A 25580-nucleotide genomic window follows, 5' to 3' on the forward strand; every position below is an offset into this window, starting at 1 on the left:
AAAAACGAGGCAAAGTTTTCAGTATTTTAAAACGTCCCACATTGAGAACATAGTGGTCACTCTTCATTCAATGACTAGTACGATGATAATAACCAAATAAGCATGGAGAGGGGGAGGGTGTACTTCATACGCTTCAACTACCCCACTTAGCCACCTGGCCAAGAAAAATATTCCGACGAGCATCCGGTATCATCCCTGTATTCGACACAGTCAACCACATCCGGGTCATAAATGGCTCTGACGTCAATCGTTCGATGAAATTAGCATTCGTCAGGAAATAGAAGTCCATTAAGATATACATAGAGACAAATGACAATATATTTGTTAACAAAACAACAGCAATCAATTATAGACAACTACAACTAGAGGATATAATCTTGTTTTATAGACACGCATTATTACACAGGAAAGTCACTTTTTTTTTAGCGTCCCCTGCAGGAAAAGACAATCTAGTTTAGAATTGCGTCTCCCCGTCAAAAAGTGAAAATCCGATTTCCCCCATCTCCTTTATCGTGCTGACAATCTGTGACTTAAATCCTAGCACCCATAAAGCTCTCTCCACAGAGATCTCTCATGACCAACTTCCGCAGTTTCTTCTCAAATGGTGCCCACAGATGTTCTTCTAAGATAGTTGGACACCATGCTAGACAAGGAAGGCCTTGCTCTGTGGGACTTTGGTGAACATGTTTGTATGGGACTTTGGTGAACATGTTTGTATGGGACTTTGGTGAACATGTTTGTATGGGACTTTGGTGAACATGTTTGTATGGGACTTTGGTGAACATGTTTGTATGGGACTTTGGTGAACATGTCTGTATGGGACTTTGGTGAACATGTCTGTATGGGACTTTGGTGAACATGTTTGTATGGGACTTTGGTGAACATGTTTGTATGGGACTTTGGTGAACATGTTTGTATGGGACTTTGGTGAACATGTCTGTATGGGACTTTGGTGAACATGTTTGTATGGGACTTTGGTGAACATGTTTGTATGGGACTTTGGTGAACATGTTTGGTCTTGTCTTAGGATATATCCCGTGAATGTCAAAATCAACAGTTAATAAAAGGTTTTAACTTCTGCCAGACTGATTGTCATGTTTTGTGGGGTTTTTTTAAATAGGGAGAAAAAGATTTTAAATGAGGATGGGGGGCGGGGGGGTGTTCTGCTAAAAAAATTGGTTTGGAAAATGAATTAAAAAAAAAAACACCACCAAATTGTTTAAAAATTATTTATTTTTTAGTGTATTATGCATAAATAATGACAGATTAAAATAGATATATGTAACCCAGCAAATTTAGATCCTTAAGAATATTATGCAGGCAAGTGAGTGTAAAGGGTGGGTTGTAGATTCAGACATGAGATGATACAGCTACACAAACATTCAATGTAAGTTTTAACTTGTAGCATCAAGTAAGGGCCAAGGCAGATAAGAAAGTCAAGAGAGAAATGAATTTAATCATGTCATAACATCAGAAGGGTCAAATGTCCCACTTCCTATTTATTAAGAACAATGGACTTAGTAAACAATGATTTCCTTTCATTTCTTGTACTAGCTCATTCAAAAGTCTTTTAACTCCTAAGGCCATCTCATCAGTAACTCTAAACAATATAATCTTTGACACTTTTCTCTTCTAATTAATTTTAAAAAAAAATGAAACACATTATCTTTAGGGCATCAATTTATATCTGCAATCAACATAGAATAGAAAGTCAACTACCAACAAAAAATAAAATGTTTATATTTATAACTTTTAAGAATTCAGATTTTAAAAAAAAAAAAGGTCAGTAAAGATCTAGCAAGAAAGTGTTTGCACACAAACAAAAGGTAAATAGTGACTAAAATTAATTCAACAAAAGAAATGTTTGGCCATTGAGGAGGGGGAGGTAATTAGTGTTTTAATAGTACAGAGTTACCTCGACCAAAGGTTTTACTTTTAGGATACCATGTCAACTCTATAAATAAATGGACGGTCAAGAAGTGAGATGTGTGAGGGATGAGGCAGTAAAACACTTTCTTGAAAGAAAACAAAAGAACTGAATCAAAGAATAGACAGTGTACTCAGTTTTAGGAAGTTTAATTTGGTGTTGTTTGACTCAAAGGACACATTTCATCAAATCAGACAGGAATAAAAAGAACCTTGATCTTCATTACTGCTGTCGCATATGAACATACCTTCAAAGTTTCATTTTTCTTAATGCACTTTTTTTTTATGTTCTCTTTTTGCTTTACAACTTTTGAATAATTTTTTTTTCTTAAATGGAGAAATAATAGGACTAAAAAATGTAAAATGGTTTAAACATGGCACATAGGCACTTTAAGGGCACTGTGTTAATGATACATACACTATGCTAGCTCTATAGCAAACAAGCAAATACTAACTAGATTTGTTAATGCTAACTACACAGAAAACATATGTTAGAACACTTCATTACAAATTAAAATATGTTTATAAACATAAATAAACAAAATAAATAGTAATAAAAAAATAAGTTGACTCCAATAAAATTCTGTCAAATGTGGGGACAATAAAAGAATTCTAGAAGTATGCAACATTGACTTTAGTTTTAACTTCACAAGAAATAATAAAACTGTAAATTTTATGACATTTTTATAGTGTAGTTGAGTATTTAGACAAATTGAAAAAAAACTAAATCATTTTGTTTTTAGCTCTGTTTGATTTGACTGGAAATTGAAAGATTTTCTATATATACAAAATAAATACCATTAAAAATATGGAATAAAGAGAGTAAACACAGAGACTAAGACAAAACTGGATTCCTGTTAGCAACAGGACACAGAATCTATAAAAAAGAAAAGATGAACAGCTGGAATGAACAATATGTAGAAAACGAGGAACAAATTTTGGAATAAATATGAAACAAAAAAAAAACCATTGAAATACTCCATGTGAAAAACCCAGAATGTCAAACTGTGTGCTGGTTAAAGGTTTTGTTGTTCCACTTAATTCAACTGTGTGCTTAGTTATAATCCATATGAACAAGTTATTTTTTTGTTCACTTTTAGAACTAGTAAATATTTGACTGTCCATCAACTGGGTTTCTCCAATGAATGTGGAGTTTATTGTACTCAATGGTTGTCCCTGAAGCACTGGATCTGAAACTTACTGAAGGGAAACATTTTTTTGTCTCTCATGCAGTTTCATGTGCTTTCCATTAAGTTACAGTGAAACAAAACAAAATAAACATTTGTACAAAAGAATCACAGAGAAAAAAACAACTCCTCTTATAGTTAATTTAACCAATCACAGACACTAGAAATTTCATCACAGACTCAACATGTTATCCATTGATTCTTAGGAGACTCAAAATTCAGCAGGACATGTCCTACTTCAGACAGCTGTTTTTACAATAAAATGTGACATTTGCGACATCAAATATTACAAAATAATTAATTCAATGTTGCATAGCAGCCTAACAAAAGAAGGCAAGCATGTTTGACATTAACCAATGATATATAGAGTTCAACTCAGTCAAAGGCTTAGAGGACTACCATCAAACTAAAAGTATATAGCTAAGGTTAACTTGGATTCCTTGGATAAATAGTTAAACTGTATACTTCATTCATGTAATACATTAAGACACTTCATTCACATAATACATTGATTAGTAGATACATATATCACCATAACCACAGTACTTCTTAGAACACAAGTAAAGGGAGAGAATGTGAGCATTCAACATACAAATTATTTGCACATATGTTTGTAAGTCAATAACAATGTCTTAAGATTTATATTACATATAGTACAGTGGGCTTCAAGAATTCAGTCTGTGCAGGTCTGTGAGAGAGCGACAGGAAATAAAAGAATTGAACAAGCTTCATGTTGAGTGCAGAGTGAAATGAGAATTACAAACAAAAACAAAAACTTTCTTTGGTTATTTTTCAACTTGCTTTTTGTCACAGTTTTGGCAAAAACTCATAAAATACTTTCTGTTCTATTTCTTTATAATAAGAAGTTTCCATTTATAAATGCCTAGAAAAAATCTAGCACACAATTCTTTTAGAGTTTAAAAAAAAAATTAAATGTAAAAAACAAAAAAATTAAATAGTCTACATCTATCACACAACTGTCTATGAACCAGAGACTACTCGGTGCTTGCTAGCTGAGAGGCATGGCAGCCATATAATTAGCAGGAGCATATCCCCGCTGCTGGTCCTCCGTCTCCACAAGCCACCACTCAGCATTGCCATCAACATCCTTGAAAGCCAAGACAGTCACAGGATGTCCAGCCCTGAGGGATGCCTCGTTGGGATGTCGGGCTTGAAAGTCATACAGGGCATAATACTGAAGAGAAGACATAACAATGAATACTAACTAAGTCCTACAGCACTGAAGAGAGGACATTACAATGAATACTAACTAAGTCCTACAGTACTGAAGAGAAGACATAACAATGAATACTAACTAAGTCCTACAGTACTGAAGAGAGGACATTACAATGAATACTAACTAAGTCCTACAGTATTGAAGAGAAGACATAACAATGAATACTAACTAAGTCCTACAGTACTGAAGAGAAGACATAACAATAAATACTAACTAAGTCCTACAGTACTGAAGAGAAGACATAACAATGAATACTAACTAAGTCCTATAAATACTGAAGAGAAGACATAGCAATGAATACTAACTAAGTCCTGTAATACTGAAGAGAAGACATAACAATAAATACTAACAAAGTCCTACTATTTAGATATATATCATTTTTATTGTAGAGACAAAGGTTTAATTATTTTTGTGTGTGTGTTTATTTCCCATCAGCCTAAAACTTTATACGTGGATTTTATGTACTGTATGTACTGTCATAAGTAAGTGGATTCTATGTACTGTATGTACTGTCATAAGTAAGTGGATTCTATGTACTGTATGTACTGTCATAAGTAAGTGGATTCTGTGTACTGTATGTACTGTCATAAGTAAGTGGATTCTATGTACTGTATGTACTGTCATAAGTAAGTCGATTCTGTGTACTGTATGTACTGTCATAAGTAAGTGGATTCTGTGTACTGTATGTACTGTCATAAGTAAGTGGATTCTGTGTACTGTATGTACTGTCATAAGTAAGTGGATTCTATGTACTGTATGTACTGTCATAAGTAAGTGGATTATATGTACTGTATGTACTGTCATAAGTAAGTGGATTCTGTGTACTGTATGTACTGTCATAAGTAAGTGGATTCTATGTACTGTATGTACTGTCATAAGTAAGTGGATTCTGTGTACTGTATGTACTGTCATAAGTAAGTGGATTCTGTGTACTGTATGTACTGTCATAAGTAAGTGGATTCTATGTACTGTATGTACTGTCATAAGTAAGTCGATTCTATGTACTGTATGTACTGTCATAAGTAAGTGGATTCTATGTACTGTATGTACTGTCATAAGTAAGTCGATTCTATGTACTGTATGTACTGTCATAAGTGGATTCTGTGTACTGTATGTACTGTCATAAGTAAGTGGATTCTATGTACTGTATGTACTGTCATAAGTAAGTGGATTCTATGTACTGTATGTACTGTCATAAGTAAGTGGATTCTATGTACTGTATGTACTGTCATAAGTAAGTGGATTCTGTGTACTGTATGTACTGTCATAAGTAAGTGGATTCTATGTACTGTATGTACTGTCATAAGTAAGTGGATTCTATGTACTGTATGTACTGTCATAAGTAAGTGGATTCTGTGTACTGTATGTACTGTCATAAGTAAGTGGATTCTGTGTACTGTATGTACTGTCATAAGTAAGTGGATTCTATGTACTGTATGTACTGTCATAAGTAAGTGGATTCTATGTACTGTATGTACTGTCATAAGTAAGTGGATTCTTTGTACTGTATGTACTGTCATAAGTAAGTCGATTCTATGTACTGTATGTACTGTCATAAGTAAGTGGATTCTGTGTACTGTATGTACTGTCATAAGTAAGTGGATTATATGTACTGTATGTACTGTCATAAGTAAGTCGATTCTATGTACTGTCATATTCTGTCAATGGTGGTTATTCCCTCAAATGCTTCTTAGATTTAAGTGAATTAAGTCAAGGTGAATTGAACATAACAATGAAAGTCTGCCAACTTTAGAAATTGTATACATTTCAACTGATTGTCCAAATTACTTTCTAAAAAATATGGATCTGCATGGTATTTAAGAAAACAAATTTCTTTCATGGAATTAATGAACTCTTCTAGAAAAGTTGACAAGGCAAAAACAAAAAGGACAGAGCGAGACAACAAAGATAAAGAACACTTCCTGTTAAGTCCATATTTTAACACTTGTTTACTTACCTGATATTCTACCTGAGGTTGCTGCTTCAAGGTAGCCTCAATATTGGAAGCACCTGTAGAATATGTAACTCTGCCATCATTCCCACAGAGGACAATGTTCTCACTGCTGTCATAAGACTGTATAGACAAAATGTCCTCTTCTATAGAGGCACTGCTGCCACTGTGGCATGGACTAGGCTTGTATGGAGTCAACACATTGCAAGGGATGAAGCCTTTATTGACTGCAGATACAAGAAGAAAGAGCATCAACTAGGTTTCTACTTAGTCTGTATATCAGTTAATAGTGAATTCCCAGAGAGGATTGAAATAAGGCAGTCCCAACTGAGGCAGTCCCAACTGAGGCAACCAGAAAGATTACAAGCAGAAAATCTCCAGAAGTACCAAAAAGCAGTCCACAGTTTGCCAAGCAGACAATTGTGTACACTCTTGCTGCAACTCTAATACTTACACTGTTCAAGTTTTTAATTTGTAACTTATTTCAATTTCTTACACGGTGACATGTTAAAGATGTGCCCTCTATCAGCTAAAGTTTTCCTTATAATATATTTTACCTAACAGTTATTACAATCTTTTAATAAAAATGTGTAGACCTATAATTTTAAAAATGTATGAAATAACTTTTTTTTGTTGTTACTATAATTAAAACACCTATGAGTGTTTGGTCATTAAGCTTCTTTCTTTAATTAAGTCAGTGATTATTTTGTTTAGTTGCACCTTTTTTTCCTTCAGCGAATGTCTTTGTTATGATGTCACTGTAACATATTTATAGAAGTAAGAATTTAGCTACTGAGACTAATTTAATTTGTTAAAATGTGTAACCATTTTCGGGTAAGCATTAAAGAACTTAGTTTTGATAGAAACATGTATAAAAATCAAACTTTAGGTTTTTCCTACCTCCATCATCAACAAACCAACGTTCTTTATTTCCCATGGGGTCTAGCTCCTTGACCACACCCACCAGTGAGCCTTCAGTCAAGGAGATGTCCATGATGTCACTGGCATTATAAGTGTGTATGACAGTAAACAATTTGTCAGAGAGATACTTCTGTACCAGATGCTGCTTTTGTTCCTCTGTTTGGCTCCCTGATTGAATGATCTAGAGAAACAAAATGTAACTGGATCAAGTAAAAAGCCTAAAGGTCATATTGAAAATTAAAAGCCTCAAAGTCATATTGCAGGTGAAATACCAATGCATGTATTTCTGGTGTTCCTATGAGATGAAAGTTCTACAATTAATCAACTTCATGCTCTTGATATTTCCTTTTTATTTGGGAAATGCCTAGCAAAAAAAAAAGATTTTCCAAGGCTCTAAAACCAAGGTGGATGTTTTTGACCAGGATATAAAAGCTGACAGTGAATCTGTTTTGCAAAATTTCAGATGTTTCTTAGGAAATAAAGATTATTACGTCCAATCCCAATCCTTTTGCAGGATGCCAGCTGGCAAGATTTGACCTCAGGACTAACACAATGACAGTCGACAATGTAAATAACATGTCCAGGCAGCCATCTGTTTGTAAGGTACAGATAATTATCAAATTACTTGATATTTGTTTGTGTAAGTACACTGACACACTAGACAATACCCTAGTTAACCTTTGGTCATTGAAATCTTCCCATTCAAGTCAAATTTAATGAATGTTCAAAGCGAAATTAGATGTTAAAAATTTCTACTGATGTAGTTATATATTCCTAATCATTTCTACTGATGTAGTTATGTATTCCTAATCATTTCTACTGATGTAGTTATGTATTCCTAATCATTTCTACTGATGTAGTTATATATTCCTAATCATTTCTACTGATGTAGTTATGTATTCCTAATCATTTCTACTGATGTAGTTATGTATTCCTAATCATTTCTACTGATGTAGTTATGTATTCCTAATCATTTCTACTCATGTAGTTATATATTCCTAATCATTTCTACTCTTGTAGTTATATATTCCTAATCATTTCTACTCTTGTAGTTATATATTCCTAATCATTTCTACTCTTGTAGTTATATATTCCTAATCATTTCTACTGATGTAGTTATGTATTCCTAATCATTTCTACTGATGTAGTTATGTATTCCTAATCATTTCTACTGATGTAGTTATGTATTCCTAATCATTTCTACTGATGTAGTTATGTATTCCTAATCATTTCTACTCATGTAGTTATGTATTCCTAATCATTTCTACTGATGTAGTTATGTATTCCTAATCATTTCTACTGATGTAGTTATGTATTCCTAACTAATCATTTCTACTGATGTAGTTATGTATTCCTAATCATTTCTACTCTTGTAGTTATATATTCCTAATCATTTCTACTCTTGTAGTTATATATTCCTAATCATTTCTACTCTTGTAGTTATATATTCCTAATCATTTCTACTGATGTAGTTATGTATTCCTAATCATTTCTACTGATGTAGTTATGTATTCCTAATCATTTCTACTGATGTAGTTATGTATTCCTAATCATTTCTACTGATGTAGTTATGTATTCCTAATCATTTCTACTCATGTAGTTATGTATTCCTAATCATTTCTACTGATGTAGTTATGTATTCCTAATCATTTCTACTGATGTAGTTATGTATTCCTAACTAATCATTTCTACTGATGTAGTTATGTATTCCTAATCATTTCTACTGATGTAGTTATATATTCCTAATCATTTCTACTCATGTAGTTATGTATTCCTAATCATTTCTACTGATGTAGTTATGTATTCCTAATCATTTCTACTGATGTAGTTATGTATTCCTAACTAATCATTTCTACTGATGTAGTTATGTATTCCTAATCATTTCTACTGATGTAGTTATATATTCCTAATCATTTCTACTGATGTAGTTATGTATTCCTAATCATTTCTACTGATGTAGTTATATATTCCTAATCATTTCTACTGATGTAGTTATGTATTCCTAATCATTTCTACTGATGTAGTTATATATTCCTAATCATTTCTACTGATGTAGTTATGTATTCCTAATCATTTCTACTGATGTAGTTATGTATTCCTAATCATTTCTACTCTTGTAGTTATATATTCCTAATCATTTCTACTGATGTAGTTATGTATTCCTAATCATTTCTACTGATGTAGTTATATATTCCTAATCATTTCTACTGATGTAGTTATGTATTCCTAATCATTTCTACTGATTTAGTTATGTATTCCTAATCATTTCTACTGATGTAGTTATGTATTCCTAATCATTTCTACTGATGTAGTTATATATTCCTAATCATTTCTACTGATGTAGTTATGTATTCCTAATCATTTCTACTGATGTAGTTATATATTCCTAATCATTTCTACTGATGTAGTTATGTATTCCTAATCATTTCTACTCATGTAGTTATGTATTCCTAATCATTTCTACTCATGTAGTTATGTATTCCTAATCATTTCTACTGATGTAGTTATGTATTCCTAATCATTTCTACTGATGTAGTTATGTATTCCTCAACATTTCTACTGATGTAGTTATGTATTCCTAATCATTTCTACTGATGTAGTTATGTATTCCTAATCATTTCTACTAATGTAGTTATGTATTCCTAATCATTTCTACTGATGTAGTTATGTATTCCTAATCATTTCTACTAATGTAGTTATATATTCCTAAACATTTCTACTGATGTAGTTATGTATTCCTAATCATTTCTACTGATGTAGTTATGTATTCCTAATCATTTCTACTGATGTAGTTATGTATTCCTAATCATTTCTACTGATGTAGTTATGTATTCCTAATCATTTCTACTCATGTAGTTATGTATTCCTAATCATTTCTACTGATGTAGTTATGTATTCCTAATCATTTCTACTGATGTAGTTATGTATTCCTAAACATTTCTACTGATGTAGTTATGTATTCCTAATCATTTCTACTGATGTAGTTATGTATTCCTAATCATTTCTACTGATGTAGTTATGTATTCCTAATCATTTCTACTGATGTAGTTATGTATTCCTAATCATTTCTACTGATGTAGTTATGTATTCCTAATCATTTCTACTAATGTAGTTATGTATTCCTAATCATTTCTACTCATGTAGTTATGTATTCCTAATAATTTCTACTGATGTAGTTATGTATTCCTAATCATTTCTACTGATGTAGTTATGTATTCCTAAACATTTCTACTGATGTAGTTATGTATTCCTAATCATTTCTACTGATGTAGTTATGTATTCCTAATCATTTCTACTGATGTAGTTATGTATTCCTAATCATTTCTACTGATGTAGTTATGTATTCCTAATCATTTCTACTAATGTAGTTATGTATTCCTAATCATTTCTACTGATGTAGTTATGTATTCCTAATCATTTCTACTGATGTAGTTATGTATTCCTAATCATTTCTACTGATGTAGTTATGTATTCCTAATCATTTCTACTGATGTAGTTATGTATTCCTAATCATTTCTACTGATGTAGTTATATATTCCTAATCATTTCTACTGATGTAGTTATGTATTCCTAATCATTTCTACTGATGTAGTTATATATTCCTAATCATTTCTACTAATGTAGTTATGTATTCCTAATCATTTCTACTGATGTAGTTATGTATTCCTAATCATTTCTACTGATGTAGTTATGTATTCCTAATCATTTCTACTGATGTAGTTATGTATTCCTAATCATTTCTACTCTTGTAGTTATATATTCCTAATCATTTCTACTGATGTAGTTATGTATTCCTAATCATTTCTACTGATGTAGTTATGTATTCCTAATCATTTCTACTGATGTAGTTATGTATTCCTAATCATTTCTACTGATGTAGTTATATATTCCTAATCATTTCTACTGATGTAGTTATGTATTCCTAATCATTTCTACTGATGTAGTTATGTATTCCTAATCATTTCTACTCTTGTAGTTATGTATTCCTAATCATTTCTACTGATGTAGTTATGTATTCCTAATCATTTCTACTGATGTAGTTATGTATTCCTAATCATTTCTACTGATGTAGTTATGTATTCCTAATCATTTCTACTCATGTAGTTATGTATTCCTAATCATTTCTACTAATGTAGTTATGTATTCCTAATCATTTCTACTGATGTAGTTATGTATTCCTAACTAATCATTTCTACTGATGTAGTTATGTATTCCTAATCATTTCTACTCTTGTAGTTATATATTCCTAATCATTTCTACTCTTGTAGTTATATATTCCTAATCATTTCTACTCTTGTAGTTATATATTCCTAATCATTTCTACTCTTGTAGTTATATATTCCTAATCATTTCTACTGATGTAGTTATGTATTCCTAATCATTTCTACTGATGTAGTTATGTATTCCTAATCATTTCTACTGATGTAGTTATGTATTCCTAATCATTTCTACTGATGTAGTTATGTATTCCTAATCATTTCTACTCATGTAGTTATGTATTCCTAATCATTTCTACTGATGTAGTTATGTATTCCTAATCATTTCTACTGATGTAGTTATGTATTCCTAACTAATCATTTCTACTGATGTAGTTATGTATTCCTAATCATTTCTACTGATGTAGTTATATATTCCTAATCATTTCTACTCATGTAGTTATGTATTCCTAATCATTTCTACTGATGTAGTTATGTATTCCTAATCATTTCTACTGATGTAGTTATGTATTCCTAACTAATCATTTCTACTGATGTAGTTATGTATTCCTAATCATTTCTACTGATGTAGTTATATATTCCTAATCATTTCTACTGATGTAGTTATGTATTCCTAATCATTTCTACTGATGTAGTTATATATTCCTAATCATTTCTACTGATGTAGTTATGTATTCCTAATCATTTCTACTGATGTAGTTATATATTCCTAATCATTTCTACTGATGTAGTTATGTATTCCTAATCATTTCTACTGATGTAGTTATGTATTCCTAATCATTTCTACTGATGTAGTTATATATTCCTAATCATTTCTACTGATGTAGTTATGTATTCCTAATCATTTCTACTGATGTAGTTATATATTCCTAATCATTTCTACTGATGTAGTTATGTATTCCTAATCATTTCTACTGATGTAGTTATATATTCCTAATCATTTCTACTGATGTAGTTATGTATTCCTAATCATTTCTACTGATGTAGTTATGTATTCCTAATCATTTCTACTGATGTAGTTATGTATTCCTAATCATTTCTACTCATGTAGTTATGTATTCCTAATCATTTCTACTGATGTAGTTATGTATTCCTAATCATTTCTACTGATGTAGTTATGTATTCCTAACTAATCATTTCTACTGATGTAGTTATGTATTCCTAATCATTTCTACTGATGTAGTTATATATTCCTAATCATTTCTACTGATGTAGTTATGTATTCCTAATCATTTCTACTGATGTAGTTATATATTCCTAATCATTTCTACTGATGTAGTTATGTATTCCTAATCATTTCTACTGATGTAGTTATATATTCCTAATCATTTCTACTGATGTAGTTATGTATTCCTAATCATTTCTACTGATGTAGTTATGTATTCCTAATCATTTTTACTCTTGTAGTTATATATTCCTAATCATTTCTACTGATGTAGTTATGTATTCCTAATAATTTCTACTGATGTAGTTATATATTCCTAATCATTTCTACTGATGTAGTTATGTATTCCTAATCATTTCTACTGATTTAGTTATGTATTCCTAATCATTTCTACTGATGTAGTTATGTATTCCTAATCATTTCTACTGATGTAGTTATATATTCCTAATCATTTCTACTGATGTAGTTATGTATTCCTAATCATTTCTACTCTTGTAGTTATATATTCCTAATCATTTCTACTGATGTAGTTATGTATTCCTAATCATTTCTACTAATGTAGTTATGTATTCCTAATCATTTCTACTCATGTAGTTATGTATTCCTAATCATTTCTACTCATGTAGTTATGTATTCCTAATCATTTCTACTGATGTAGTTATGTATTCCTAATCATTTCTATTGATGTAGTTATGTATTCCTAATCATTTCTACTGATGTAGTTATGTATTCCTAATCATTTCTATTGATGTAGTTATGTATTCCTAATCATTTCTACTGATGTAGTTATGTATTCCTAATCATTTCTACTAATGTAGTTATGTATTCCTAATCATTTCTACTAATGTAGTTATGTATTCCTAATCATTTTTACTGATGTAGTTATGTATTCCTAATCATTTCTACTAATGTAGTTATGTATTCCTAATCATTTCTACTAATGTAGTTATGTATTCCTAATCATTTCTACTAATGTAGTTATATATTCCTGATCGTTTCTACTCTAAAAAATTTGTATTTTGATTAGAGCTCTCACCACATTATGAGGCACATGTAGAGTTCCATTATCTATAGGCAGTTTCCCTCTGAGTTTGGCCTTGTCTGCCTTAATAGCATCTACTCGTGGATTATATCCTCTGGGAATAAAACTAAGTAACGACATCTGGTCAAAGGCTGTGGTGTGGCGAATGTTGAAGGTTTCAATAGTGCTACCTTTACTCTGCATGGATGGTAGCTACAATATAAAAGAGACAAATGTAAAAATTAACATCAAGGCTTTGAATAGAAAACATACATTCTACTCTTTTAAAACTGGATTACTTCTACAAAGACTAAAATATGTACTTCAATCTATTCAATTATAATATGCTAGCATGTAGAATAATTAAGTAGTGTTAGATATTATGCAGGTACAAGATATATAAAAGCAATCCAGAGTAGAGTTATTGAATAGACTCTCCACTCTTCAGTTTAACATTCAAACTTGTTTGTCCAGTACCTCAAGAAGAACACAATTTTCTTTCAATGACTGGTCCATGAAGTCTCTCCTGGCCAACACAAAGGCAGATATACAATGTTTAAGCAAATGAAATGCATGATTATAGAACTTTGGCAGCTCATCCAACAGCTGGGCATTCATTGCCTCGTAGTCATTTTTGGCTGCTTGAAGTTCCTGATTTTAAAATTTGAAACAAAAAAAAAGATTTACATTCATCTTTAACACCAATTTTTGGTTGTTTGAAAATGTCATTTATGACACTGGTATGAAAACCAATTGATTAAAAAAAAAAAAAAATGTTTACACTGTTTGAATGCACAAACAACAACATAGCAAAAATAAAATGAATAATTAAATAACTTTTTTATATTTACAAAAGAAAAGAAAAATTATAATTTAACAAGTAAAATATAACAAAATACTTAAAAAAAAAACAAATTGACTGAAATAACATACATTATTTTGAATCAATAATTAAATTTTAATAGATCTAGAATAAAAACGATTTAAATTTGTGTAATAACTATTTTTGTTTAATGCAAATGTCATGCTTATAGAAAGATCAGTGTGCTATTGGGGATATGGCATGGGTATCTGGGAGAAAAGTTTCTGAGCTGCCTTTTCAAACCCAATTTTTTAAAAAAGTTGCTGAGTAAATTTGAACTTAAGCCTCAGCAATAGAAGGCAGACATGTTTGCCACTGATCTATTCATGTACTAATAAAAATATTAGAGTTTTATTGTTAGTTTAAAATTGTTAGTAAATGACCTAATTCTATACATGAGTTATCCCCCCTTAGCTTAGTACATTTTCAATGTAAAACAAAATTAAGTTAATTGTAACAAGATGATTAACCAAATGGTTATTTTGTTTTAGTGATTCCATATATGTTGTCATTGACAATGAATAATTGTGCAAAGCTTCAACTTGATCTGAGCATGGGAAGTGGGAGACAAATGAATGCCTCAAAGATTCTCTACCCAGTCAGATAGACAGATTGAGTTCATTTAAGCTTAGTACTAAAACAAATTCCTACTTTACCTTCTAATTATAGAGTAAACTAAACATTCATATTTCATTATTCATAATTTTGTATCAATTTTCATTAATATACATTTATGATATAAGTGACCTAACAGAAAGCTTTTCAATCCTTACTTTGTCAATTTTTCTTTTCCTATGATGTCTCCATGTACTACAACTATTATGTATTTATTATTAGCATTATGCTTTCTTTTTTGTTTGTTTGTTCTAATTTATAAAACTGATGGTGGTCTATGATTCATTACTTTTTAAACATGACTTCTTTAATTAGGATAGATATCATCAGAGTATCCACAGAGTTTAATGGGTGGGAGAATTGTCTTTGACTAAATATTTAAATAGAGTTACATTCCTTATCAGTGTTTTTGCTAAGGTCATTTTGATTTTCAATATGTTCAATAATTAATTAAGAGATTTTTCTGAAATTTCAATAAAATTTTAATCAGTAAAATAATGTGCCAATGTCTTTATGTATATTGAATAGATAACAGCATGAGACATTCAACTCAGAAGTGCTTGAACAAATCTAGTTATTGTCATCAAATACACAGCAACAGGAAAGTAACTAATGGAGAAACAACAAAAGAATGTGAATTCATAATAGAGAGGATTACCTTGTCATTTTCTGCTTTCCCAAGCTGAGAGTTGTAATCTAGGAGTTTATCAAACCTTTTCTCTATCACATGTGATGGACCATTGAACAGACCAACTAAAGTGTTCAGTGGGACTACTACTGTCTGGTCTATGTTTTTTTTCTGTATTGATAAATAGACATTATAATGACCATCTTTCAGAACTACTTTTAGAGTCATTCAGAACTATCATCTTTTCACACTATTTTCTATCCTCTCCTACTTCAAGTAAATAGAGTTGTTTTGTCTGTGTTCATTGCAGTAGAAACAAACAAAAACAACTTTCCAATAGTTTCATTATTTTATAAATACCATGAAAATTATATACAAATTAAGTTTGTTTATAAGAATTTAAAAAAAACAACAACAACTGAGATACTGAAATTGATAAGAAACCATTTTGTCAAAAAGATCTTAAGGTAAAAAAATGAGATTCTGAAGTTGGTAACAAACCATTTGGTCATAAAGATCTAAAAGTTTGGTCACAACAACTTGAAGCTTCCTGGCTTCCACAGAATCTTTCCCAGAATAGAACTGTGTGATGTCATCCACCACTGTCTCTTGGCACCGCATGGCTTCCTGGGGAAAAAATGTTCTTTGACATGTAATCTTCAAAGTTAATCTATAAAAGTAGGGATACTTTTAAATCTCCCTGAGAACTTTCAACATGTACCCTGCCACCTAGGAGACAAAGCCCCCCTGAGAACCTTCAACATGGACCAAGCCACCTGGAAAATGGAATCAAATGATAGAGAATCATCGCCTTACGCTGTACAAACTGGCACAAAAAAATGCTGAGAACATGAGAACAGTCTTGGCAGCCGATCATTTTGGGCCCACATTGGTTTCACAAACCACATGAGAAGGAACAAAAAATGCACTGCAAAGCCCTGAGTCCTCTGGATAACAAAAGTGGTCATCATCGTATAACTATAAGGACGAATTTAATATATATTATAATATATAGTTGTAGTTATAGTTATACTATATATATATAAATAGTTATCTATTGTTATAAAGATGGATATATTAAATACAAATTGGAGATAATTTTAATTACAATAATTATGTTAAATGATTTTTTGATTTGATTTTTGATTTGAGGCACATCAGCACAATTTAGGCCATGTCGTGCCTGCAGTCCCTTAAGGACCACTCTCTCTCTAAACAACAAGGGCCAGATTCTATACAGTCATATCATTAAAATCAAGGTCTATTCACAGTTAAAATAGTAAAGGTAGTAAAAATTTAAATATTTGGTAAAAATCTAATGTAAATAGTGCATGTTCACAAATTCATAAATCAGATCTTCGTAGATAGCCCCACTTCCCGGATAAAGCCCAGTACCTTCCCAGGGTCGACATTATCAAATAGTGTTTTTAAATTAGTGGCTCTAAAATATTTCGCCCTGACATCCTGGTATCTGGGGCAATCAACGAGGATATGTTCCACGGTGAGGCGAGAGTCACAGTACTCACAAAGTGGGGGCTCCTCTCTCTTCAGTACAAAAGAGTGCGTGATGTAGGTGTGGCCAATCCTAAGTCTGGACATGGTCGTGCTACCAGGCCTTGTCAGACCCTTAGATGTGGGCCGCCACCTGACATCCGCCACAATCTGCCTGAGTTTACTGTGAGTCTCAGCCTCCCATTGGTTCTGCCACGCTCGATAGGTGGCAGAGGCAATACTTTGTTTCAGGTCCAAGTAGGGAATTTGGGTTCCTGACACCGCATGATTTAGGGCTCTCTTAGCTTCTCTGTCTGCGGCTTCGTTTCCCTCAATGCCAACATGGGAGGGGACCCAGATGAAGGTGACATCCCTACGGTCGGCTGTTATTTGGTCCAACAGCTTCAGGCTCTTATGTACCAATGGGATGTCAGTCTTCATCCGCCCCAAAGCTTGCAATGCAGATTTGGAGTCGGAGCAGATTATAAATTTCCTCCTTTCTGATGCTTTTACGGCCATAAATGCAAGCAATATTGCGTGCAATTCGGCCGTAAAGATGGAGCAGCCATCGGGGAGTCTACAGGAGATTGTTTTGTTCCGAAAGGAGCAGGCACACGCGACCTTTCCCTCCATTTTGGATCCGTCTGTGTAGATGGTGCCACAATCTCCGTAGCTCTCCTGCAGTTCCCTAAAGTGGACTTGTAGTATGCTTGGGTCTGTATTTTCTTTTTTGAAATTAAGGAGGGATAAATTTAATTTGGGTTTATTCATTAGCCAAGGAGGATTCTGAGGGGTTTTTATTTTAGAGATTTGGTCAATGGGTGGGGTTAAATTTTGGATGGGTTCTCTCATTCGAAGGCCCAACGGCTGTATGACGTTAGGCCTTCGATTGTATAATTCTACCTCTGTGGGGTTAAATATGGAGTCGAAAGCAGGGTTCGTGGGGTTGGATTTTAGCTTGACTATATACTGCATTGCAAGCTTTTTCATTCTTATATCCATGGGGAGTTCTCCAGCCTCCACATGGAGACTTGGGATAGGTGATGTACGAAACGCGCCGAGAAAGAGATGCAGGGCAGCATTTTGTATTGGTTCCAGTATTTTTAGGTACGACTTCCTTGCTGATCCATATATTATGGATCCGTAGTCTAGCTTGGATCGAATTAGACTCCGATAAAGCAGCAGCAAGGTATCTCTGTCAGCTCCCCAGTCCGTATGGCTGAGTACTCTTAGTATGTTTAATGACTTTTGGCATTTCTTCTTAAGTTCCTTAATGTGGGGGAGAAAATTAAATTTGGAATCTAAGGTGAGGCCTAAAAATTTTGTAGTTTTCACGACAGGGATATTCTTTTTGTGTATAAATAGTTCAGGGTCTGGGTGGAGTCCCCTTAGATTACAAAAATGCATACTAACTGTTTTGGAGTCTGAAAATTTGAAACCATTATAGTTTGCCCAACCCTGAATTTTGTTTAAACATAACTGTAATTTTCTTTCTAAGGTGTTCATGTTTTTCCCATAAGTAAAAATGACAAAGTCATCAACATACAAAGAGCACTCTATGCCAGGGGACAGCGCATTTATGATGCTATTTATTTTAATGTTGAACAGGGTGACTGACAGAATGCTGCCCTGGGGTACACCCATTTCCTGGTCATGAGTGTCAGAAGCGGAGTTGCCCACTCGAACCTGAAATTTTTGATCTTTCAGGAATTCCTCCACAAAACGGGGGAGGTGTCCCTTAAGCCTCATAAGCGCCAGGTCACGTAGAATGCCATGTTTCCAGGTTGTGTCATAGGCCTTTTCTATATCGAAGAATACAGCTACTAGATGTTCTCTTCTGAGTAATGCATTTCTAATATAAGCTTCCAGCCTTACCAGGTGGTCAGTTGTTGTCCGCCCCTGCCGGAATCTGCACTGGTAGTTGGAGATCACTTTATTCCTTTCCAGGTACCAGACCAGCCTACTGTTAATCATTCTTTCCATGGTTTTGCAGATGCAGCTTGTTAGTGCTATTGGTCGATAGTTAGCTGAGTCAGAGCCGTCTCTTCCCGGTTTAGGTATCGGTATAACTGTGGCTTTCCTCCAGCTGTTTGGGAAAGCGCCTGTTTGCCACACACAGTTATAGACCCCTAGCAGGACTGCCAATGAGGGTTCAGGAAGGTGCTTGAGGAACTGGTAATGTCTTCTTCTCCAGGCGCTGTGTCATGTGACTTGTCCAGCGATTCCCTCAGTTCCTCAAGCGAGAACGGTTTGTTGAAGTCTTCATTGTTCTCTGACCTGAAATCAATGGGGTGTCTTTCCTCCCTGGTTTTGACTTTTTGGAACTCTGGCGTGTAGTGTGCAGTGGATGATTTTTCTGCTATTGAGGATGCAAGGCAGTCAGCTATTTCTCAGGGGGACGTGACAGTTTGTCCTTGGTTTTTCAAATGCCCTATTGCATTTGATTCGCCTTACTGCCTTCCTACCGCTCTAGCAGAAGTTTTGGCATCCAGACTGCCGACAAAACTTCTCTAGGAATTCCTTTTGGCTGACCGTATGGTTTGTCTAGCCTTTGCTCTAGCTATCCTGAATAGCTTTAGGTTTTCCTGGGAAGGATTCTTTATAAATGCAGCCAGTCGTTTTTTCCTATCGCCAATAGCACTTTTGCAAGCTGTATCAAACCATGGTTTGCTAGGCCATTTTGGATTTGCAGAGGTTAGGGGTACAACTTTCCTGGCTATACTTAGTAGATTGCTAGCAAAGGTATCAGCTGGGTTCTGTTCATGGAGGATATTTTCTGTGATATCCTCGGAGCATCTTTTTTGGAATTGTTCCCAATCGGCCTTATTCAGTTTCCACCGCTGAGGTCGTCCCAATGAAGGGAGATTGTTAGTAATGATGATTGGGAAGTGATCACTTCCCCGTAGATCATTGCTAACTGACCATTTAAAATCGTCCAGAAGTCCGGAGACGCATACGGTGAGGTCAATGCATGTGAGTGATCCAGTTCCTAGGTGCAAGTAGGTCGGTGATGTATCATTAAGTATGCATAAATCATGTTGGAGGAAGATATCCTCCAGCATACGACCTCTTGTGTTGGTATTGTTGGATCCCCACATGGTGTTATGGGCATTGAAATCCCCAAGGATTAAATAAGGCCGGGGGAGTTGTTTCAATAGGTCCTCCATGTCTGTTGGGTTTAATGGAGCGCCTGGTGGTAGATACAGGCTGCAGCAAGTGATAACCTTGTGAAGGGTTATCCTAGCTGCTACGGCCTGTAGTGTGGTCTGTAGTTCTACCCTCTCATGGGGGATGCTATCCTTCACAAGGATACAGACTCCACCTGATGCTCTCTCTGCATCCTCAACATTCTTGCTGTAAGCACGGTAGCTTCGGAAGCTGATGCAATCTTTCAGAAATGTTTCCTGTAAGCAGACAGCTACAGAAGTCTCAGAGTCCATCAGTAGCTGCATTTTCTCGTAATTGGCCTTGAGGCCTCTACAGTTCCACTGTACAATTCTGGAACCCCCGGAGGGGTTTCCCTTTATTCCAGTGACCTTGGTATTTTTATTCTTGGGTTTGGATGGAGAGGAGGACAACCCCCTTTTGGGGGAAGTCTTTCTCTCTGGAGAGGGGAGATCCCTCTGGTTAGAGCGGAGGTTATTTCCTCCTCTCTCACCTCGGGCATCCTCTCCGCTTTGATTTCTCCCCTTATGGAGTTGGTCAACCTCTAATTCGGTAGAGGTTGGGGTGTCTGGCTGGGTTCTCTGAGGAGAACCTATGTCAGACATGATGTCTCCGGGTTCTCCCGGAGTATTGGTTTTGACATGCTGCTCAGTCTCCATGCTCTCATCAGTGAGCACAGAGAACCTGTTCTTTAGCATGACAACAGGGCTTTCTTGTTTCTTCAGAGGTGTGTTCTTTGGCGGTGTTTTCTTCTGAGTTGGAGGAGGAGGAGGGGGTGGTGGGGTCAATGTGTCCGTCTGTGTGGCTATGGATCTTCCTATCTTAGCAACAGCCTGGGCGTAGGTCTTTGTCAAGCCGAATTGGCCCTTGGGTAGGGCCAGTACAGCCGATTTCGCCTGGCTGAAGGTACATCCATTTCTTGCCTTGTACTCCTGCACGGCAACCTCCTGTTTCCACACAGGGCAGTCCTTGGAGTAGGCTGAGTGGCCAGCTTGACAGTTTGGGCATTTGAACTGGGCTGTGCAGCCCTTGTCCTCATGACCCTCTCCAGCACATCTGGCACACACAGTGTTCCTCTTGCAGACTGCCGCGCCGTGTCCATAACCCTGGCATTTGAAGCACCTCATGGGGTTAGGTATGTAGGGCCTCACTGGAACTCGTAGGTATCCTGCCTTCACATACTCTGGCGGTGTCCTAGTTCCGAATGTGAGGATAATAGTGGCGGTTTTGACCTCCTCACCATCCCTGCGCCTGGTAATGTACCGGGCATGGGTGACTCCTTCAATGCCCTCCACTATTTCCTTCTCGGAACATTCCAGTAGGTCCCTAGAGCTGATTACACCTCTGCTGGTGTTCAGACTCTTGTGTGGCATGACTTCCACTTGGAGATCACAGAGTCTTCTGCATCTTAAAAGCCCATCAGAGTGTGTCTTGCCATCTACTTCTACAAGAAGTTCCATTGATTTGTGTAGCTTAGACACACTCTTGGGCTCTCCCACTACTGACTTGAGTCCCTTATAGATAAGGAAAGGGCTCAGCTTTGTCAGACTTTTCCCCTCCTCTGTGCACCTGACCACCAAAAATGAAGGCCAGGTAGTACAGCTTTTTGTGGCCTCCTCCTTTTTTGCCTCAATATGGCGTCTCTTGCCCAGACCTAAATCTGGGGCAAGAAGTTTATTGGGGTTTTTTTTTGTCCATATATTTTCTTGTTAATTCGGCACCTGTGCTTCCCACCCGCCATCGAGTCCAACAAGGGGACGGGCCATTCGGAAGTCCAGAATGAGCCCGCCAGGGCTACACAGGTGCTATACTCAGTCAGCTGCTGCATCGGACATGTGTCCGATACAGCAGCTCCCTGATTGACCCTACAGCCACCGCCCTCGTAGCTCGGCATGACCAGCCGATTGACCCAGAGTGGGCCATCTGGGCCTCAGGTCTAGGGGAGCTTGGAGCCAAAGTATTGTGTTGTGGTGGTTTATCCTCAGATAGCCACCACTCAAACACCAGGATCTCTTTATCCCCCCTTACCCGTCGCAGTCCACGGCAAACAGACTGGTCTAGGACGTAGTGAGATATTTAGAGATAAGGAGACAGAGTGATGATCAATGAAGGCAGACTGAGGAAAAGAGGAGGTAGACACAATAATAGAAAGAAGTAGGGCACTTTTGAGCTACAAAAGTGCTAAGGAAAGAGGAGCGCAGTTTAACGTCATGTCTCGGGACGATTATGTTAAGTAAAAGCATTAAAGTATTCATGTAATAATGAAGATGAACTAGTTCCTAAGTACTTTGTTGTATCTAAAATCCTTACTGCACTATTTTCTAAAAACTGCATCACACTACGGAGAAATATTTTGACAGCTTTTTCAAGATTTCTAAATTTGGCTTCTTCCAGTTCAAAGATTTCATCCCTCATCTGTTCAATGAAAGAAAGTTAATTTCATTTACTTTAAAAAGACAATAAAACTGACAAATAAATATCAACTTTTAATAGTAATCAAAACATTCATTGCCAAAACAGCAGCACCAAAATAACCATAGCACCTAAATGTCACTATTAAAAACTAGTAAAAAATGCAACATTTAGCTGAATCAACGATCAGTTGAGTCACGAGAATCTGTTCTTACCGACAATGCAATTCCAAAGTTTGTGCTCAATCGCCCCTTGATTCGTGAAGATTTTTTCTTGATGGAATGTAAGTTTAACTTTGAGATTTTATCACTAAATGTTTGGTCTGAAGATTTCTTATACTTGTACACTGAAACAACAAGACACATTTGTTTCTCTCTTTCTATTTCATCAGACAAAGCAACATCAAAAAGAAAGGATTCTAGATATCATACTGGCTGGATTTCTTTCTCCAGCTTCTAGATGTTACAGAGTAGGTGTATTTTTAATTACCAGTACACCATTTAGATTGTTCATAAATGTTTTACTCAACTTGTGCTGTGTATAGTTCATGAAATTAAAGACAAGAAGACCTCATTTTATGTAGGGCAAATCAAACTAATTAACAAAGAAGTGTTTGTCTATTAATAAAAAGTAATCAACAAAGAATTCATTGTTTATATTGGAATAGCAATGAATAAGTTGTCACTGTTTATATTGGACTAAGGAAAAAAAAACATTTAGGAAGTCTTATTTACCTTTTGAATTGTGTGAGGCTCGTGTAGTGTCAATATCCCTCTACTAAACTTAGTGCATGTTAAAGAGTGTTGTGAAGGGAAAAAATTATTTGGACTCCAGGATCAATCTAATGTTTGCGTAACAGGTGTCCTGGTTGTCACTGCAAGCTATTAATCTTTTAAATAAGTGGTTCCCTAATGTGCACACTATTTATATGTCAGGAGAATAGAGTTGAAGTTTTAAGCAAAAGAGTAATTTGTATGTTTTACTGCAGCACAGCAGCACTATTTTGAGAAGTTTCAAAACTACAGACTAAAAGAGCTACAGGATAGCTTATTTGTGAGATTTGGTTGAAATCAATAAATTGTGTTTCAAGTTCCTTATTTGATTTGATAAATAAACTCACTAACTAACGGAAATATCATTGAGTCTTACTCACTTCTACACAAACTGTAAGTATTTTATTATAACTACAAATTAAACACAAGATTTCAGTTGACTTCAATGAACAAGCTTATGCATTTTCTTAGTTACTTGATTAGAACACTGGCTAAATAAATAATGTCAACTAGCACTGACCTAAATCTTTTCTCCTCTTGTATTCATTAATAGCTTTGGCCACATCAGTCATCTCTCTAATGGCTTTCTCTATTTCTTCCTTATCATCATGCCCATCTTCAGTGTTCTGTAACAAGACCAATTCATCTTCAGCCATGGATTAGAACAAAGACAAGTTATAACAAGAAAGAAACAATTATCTGTCTATGTATCCCTCCCAGTAATCTGCCATAGTGACCCCTTTTTGTATACATGCACCTGGGGTGTGTTTAAAAATGTTGCCAATGCTTCAGATGATAATTAGCTAGTGTTGACCTAATTAGACTCATGTAGATAACAATTGTATGGATGAATAAAGAACTTTCTATTATTAGTTGCTCAAATAGTCATGGAAACAAAACTATTTTTAGGGAAGCAAATACAAAAATTAAAACAATTTTTACACAAGCAAAAAGAAAATACATATCTATCCAAGCTAACAAAAATAATTGCTTTTTAGGTCAGATTTCTTTTTATGTGCTCCCTGATTCTAAATATTTAAAACTATGTCTTTTAGGCAACCAAAGAAATAATTCTTTTATTACATGATTGTCACTTTTGAGGGAATCATTTAAATCACTCAGCATTACGTTTGTCCATTATTACATTATTATGATTTTGATACAAGTCAGAGTGCCATTTCAGAATGGTAATTTTTTTTTCTTTTACATACTGATGCCTAATTCAAACAAATAACCCTACTTTTACCATGGTGTCAAAGGAATCAACTAGTTATGCTGTCACTAGAAGCTAGATGTCAGCTAGCTCACAAATTTTTTTTTTGAATAGGGAATGTAAGTCACTAAAATAAGAAGCAGCATTTTTCATCTTGGATACAATTGCCATACAACATGTACTACCTAATTCCAAAATAAAATGTATCCTATTCCCAGGTAACATCACATCAAAAAATATTGGTGGAGACTCTCCTTTGATTAACTATAAAACTGAATGCTTTTATACAGAACAAGTCTAAATAGCAACAATCACCATTACCTTGTGGAGCTCATTTAAGAGAAGTGGGTACTTCAGAATCCTCTGCACAGGTTTGATGAGGACCCCAGCAATGTCAAAAACATTCATGTGTTCCCTCATTTTCTCCAACTTCTTGTTCAAATAGTCGCTGATCTCTGGACTCTCAGTGTACCTCTCCATTGCTTGGATCACATCGTCATGGTTACGGCAGTAAGGAGCATAGGTATTTTTCATATCCTCAGAAAAATGTGTAAAACATTTACCTGAATGGAGTAAAAAAAATAGTTTGCACTTTGTCAGCAGTGGTTCTCAGATACCACTTTTTTTTTTATACAGGAACATATAATTTTCTTTAAAAGTATTCTGTAGGGCTTATGGGAATATTAAAACTATTAACACATTTACTTTTCATGGTTACACTAATGTAGGGCATAAAAACACATTTCTCAAATTAAAATTTAATTGAATGTTATGTATCATTCTCCAAATTTTTATA

General features: G+C 34.7%; 1 protein-coding gene across 1 annotated transcript in view; it reads right to left on the reverse strand.

Annotated features, from left to right (window-relative positions):
- Positions 1-1215: 1215 nt before the first annotated feature.
- The window catches only part of LOC106067125 (dynamin-binding protein-like), a 49886-nt gene continuing 25521 nt past the window's right edge, over positions 1216-25580 (reverse strand). The window contains exons 8-18 of the mRNA XM_013226260.2: positions 25106-25347; positions 24092-24197; positions 23014-23144; positions 22697-22801; positions 16232-16357; positions 15761-15901; positions 14103-14276; positions 13641-13838; positions 7202-7403; positions 6308-6528; positions 1216-4308 (exon numbers count right to left, since the gene is read on the reverse strand). Of these exons, the coding sequence (XP_013081714.2) occupies positions 4123-4308; positions 6308-6528; positions 7202-7403; positions 13641-13838; positions 14103-14276; positions 15761-15901; positions 16232-16357; positions 22697-22801; positions 23014-23144; positions 24092-24197; positions 25106-25347 (1832 nt within the window). The 3' untranslated portion in view covers positions 1216-4122. The remainder of the gene's footprint in view (positions 4309-6307; positions 6529-7201; positions 7404-13640; positions 13839-14102; positions 14277-15760; positions 15902-16231; positions 16358-22696; positions 22802-23013; positions 23145-24091; positions 24198-25105; positions 25348-25580) is intronic.

The sequence above is a fragment of the Biomphalaria glabrata genome, chromosome 10 (assembly GCF_947242115.1).
Source record: "Biomphalaria glabrata chromosome 10, xgBioGlab47.1, whole genome shotgun sequence".
Classification (NCBI taxonomy): domain Eukaryota; kingdom Metazoa; phylum Mollusca; class Gastropoda; family Planorbidae; genus Biomphalaria; species Biomphalaria glabrata.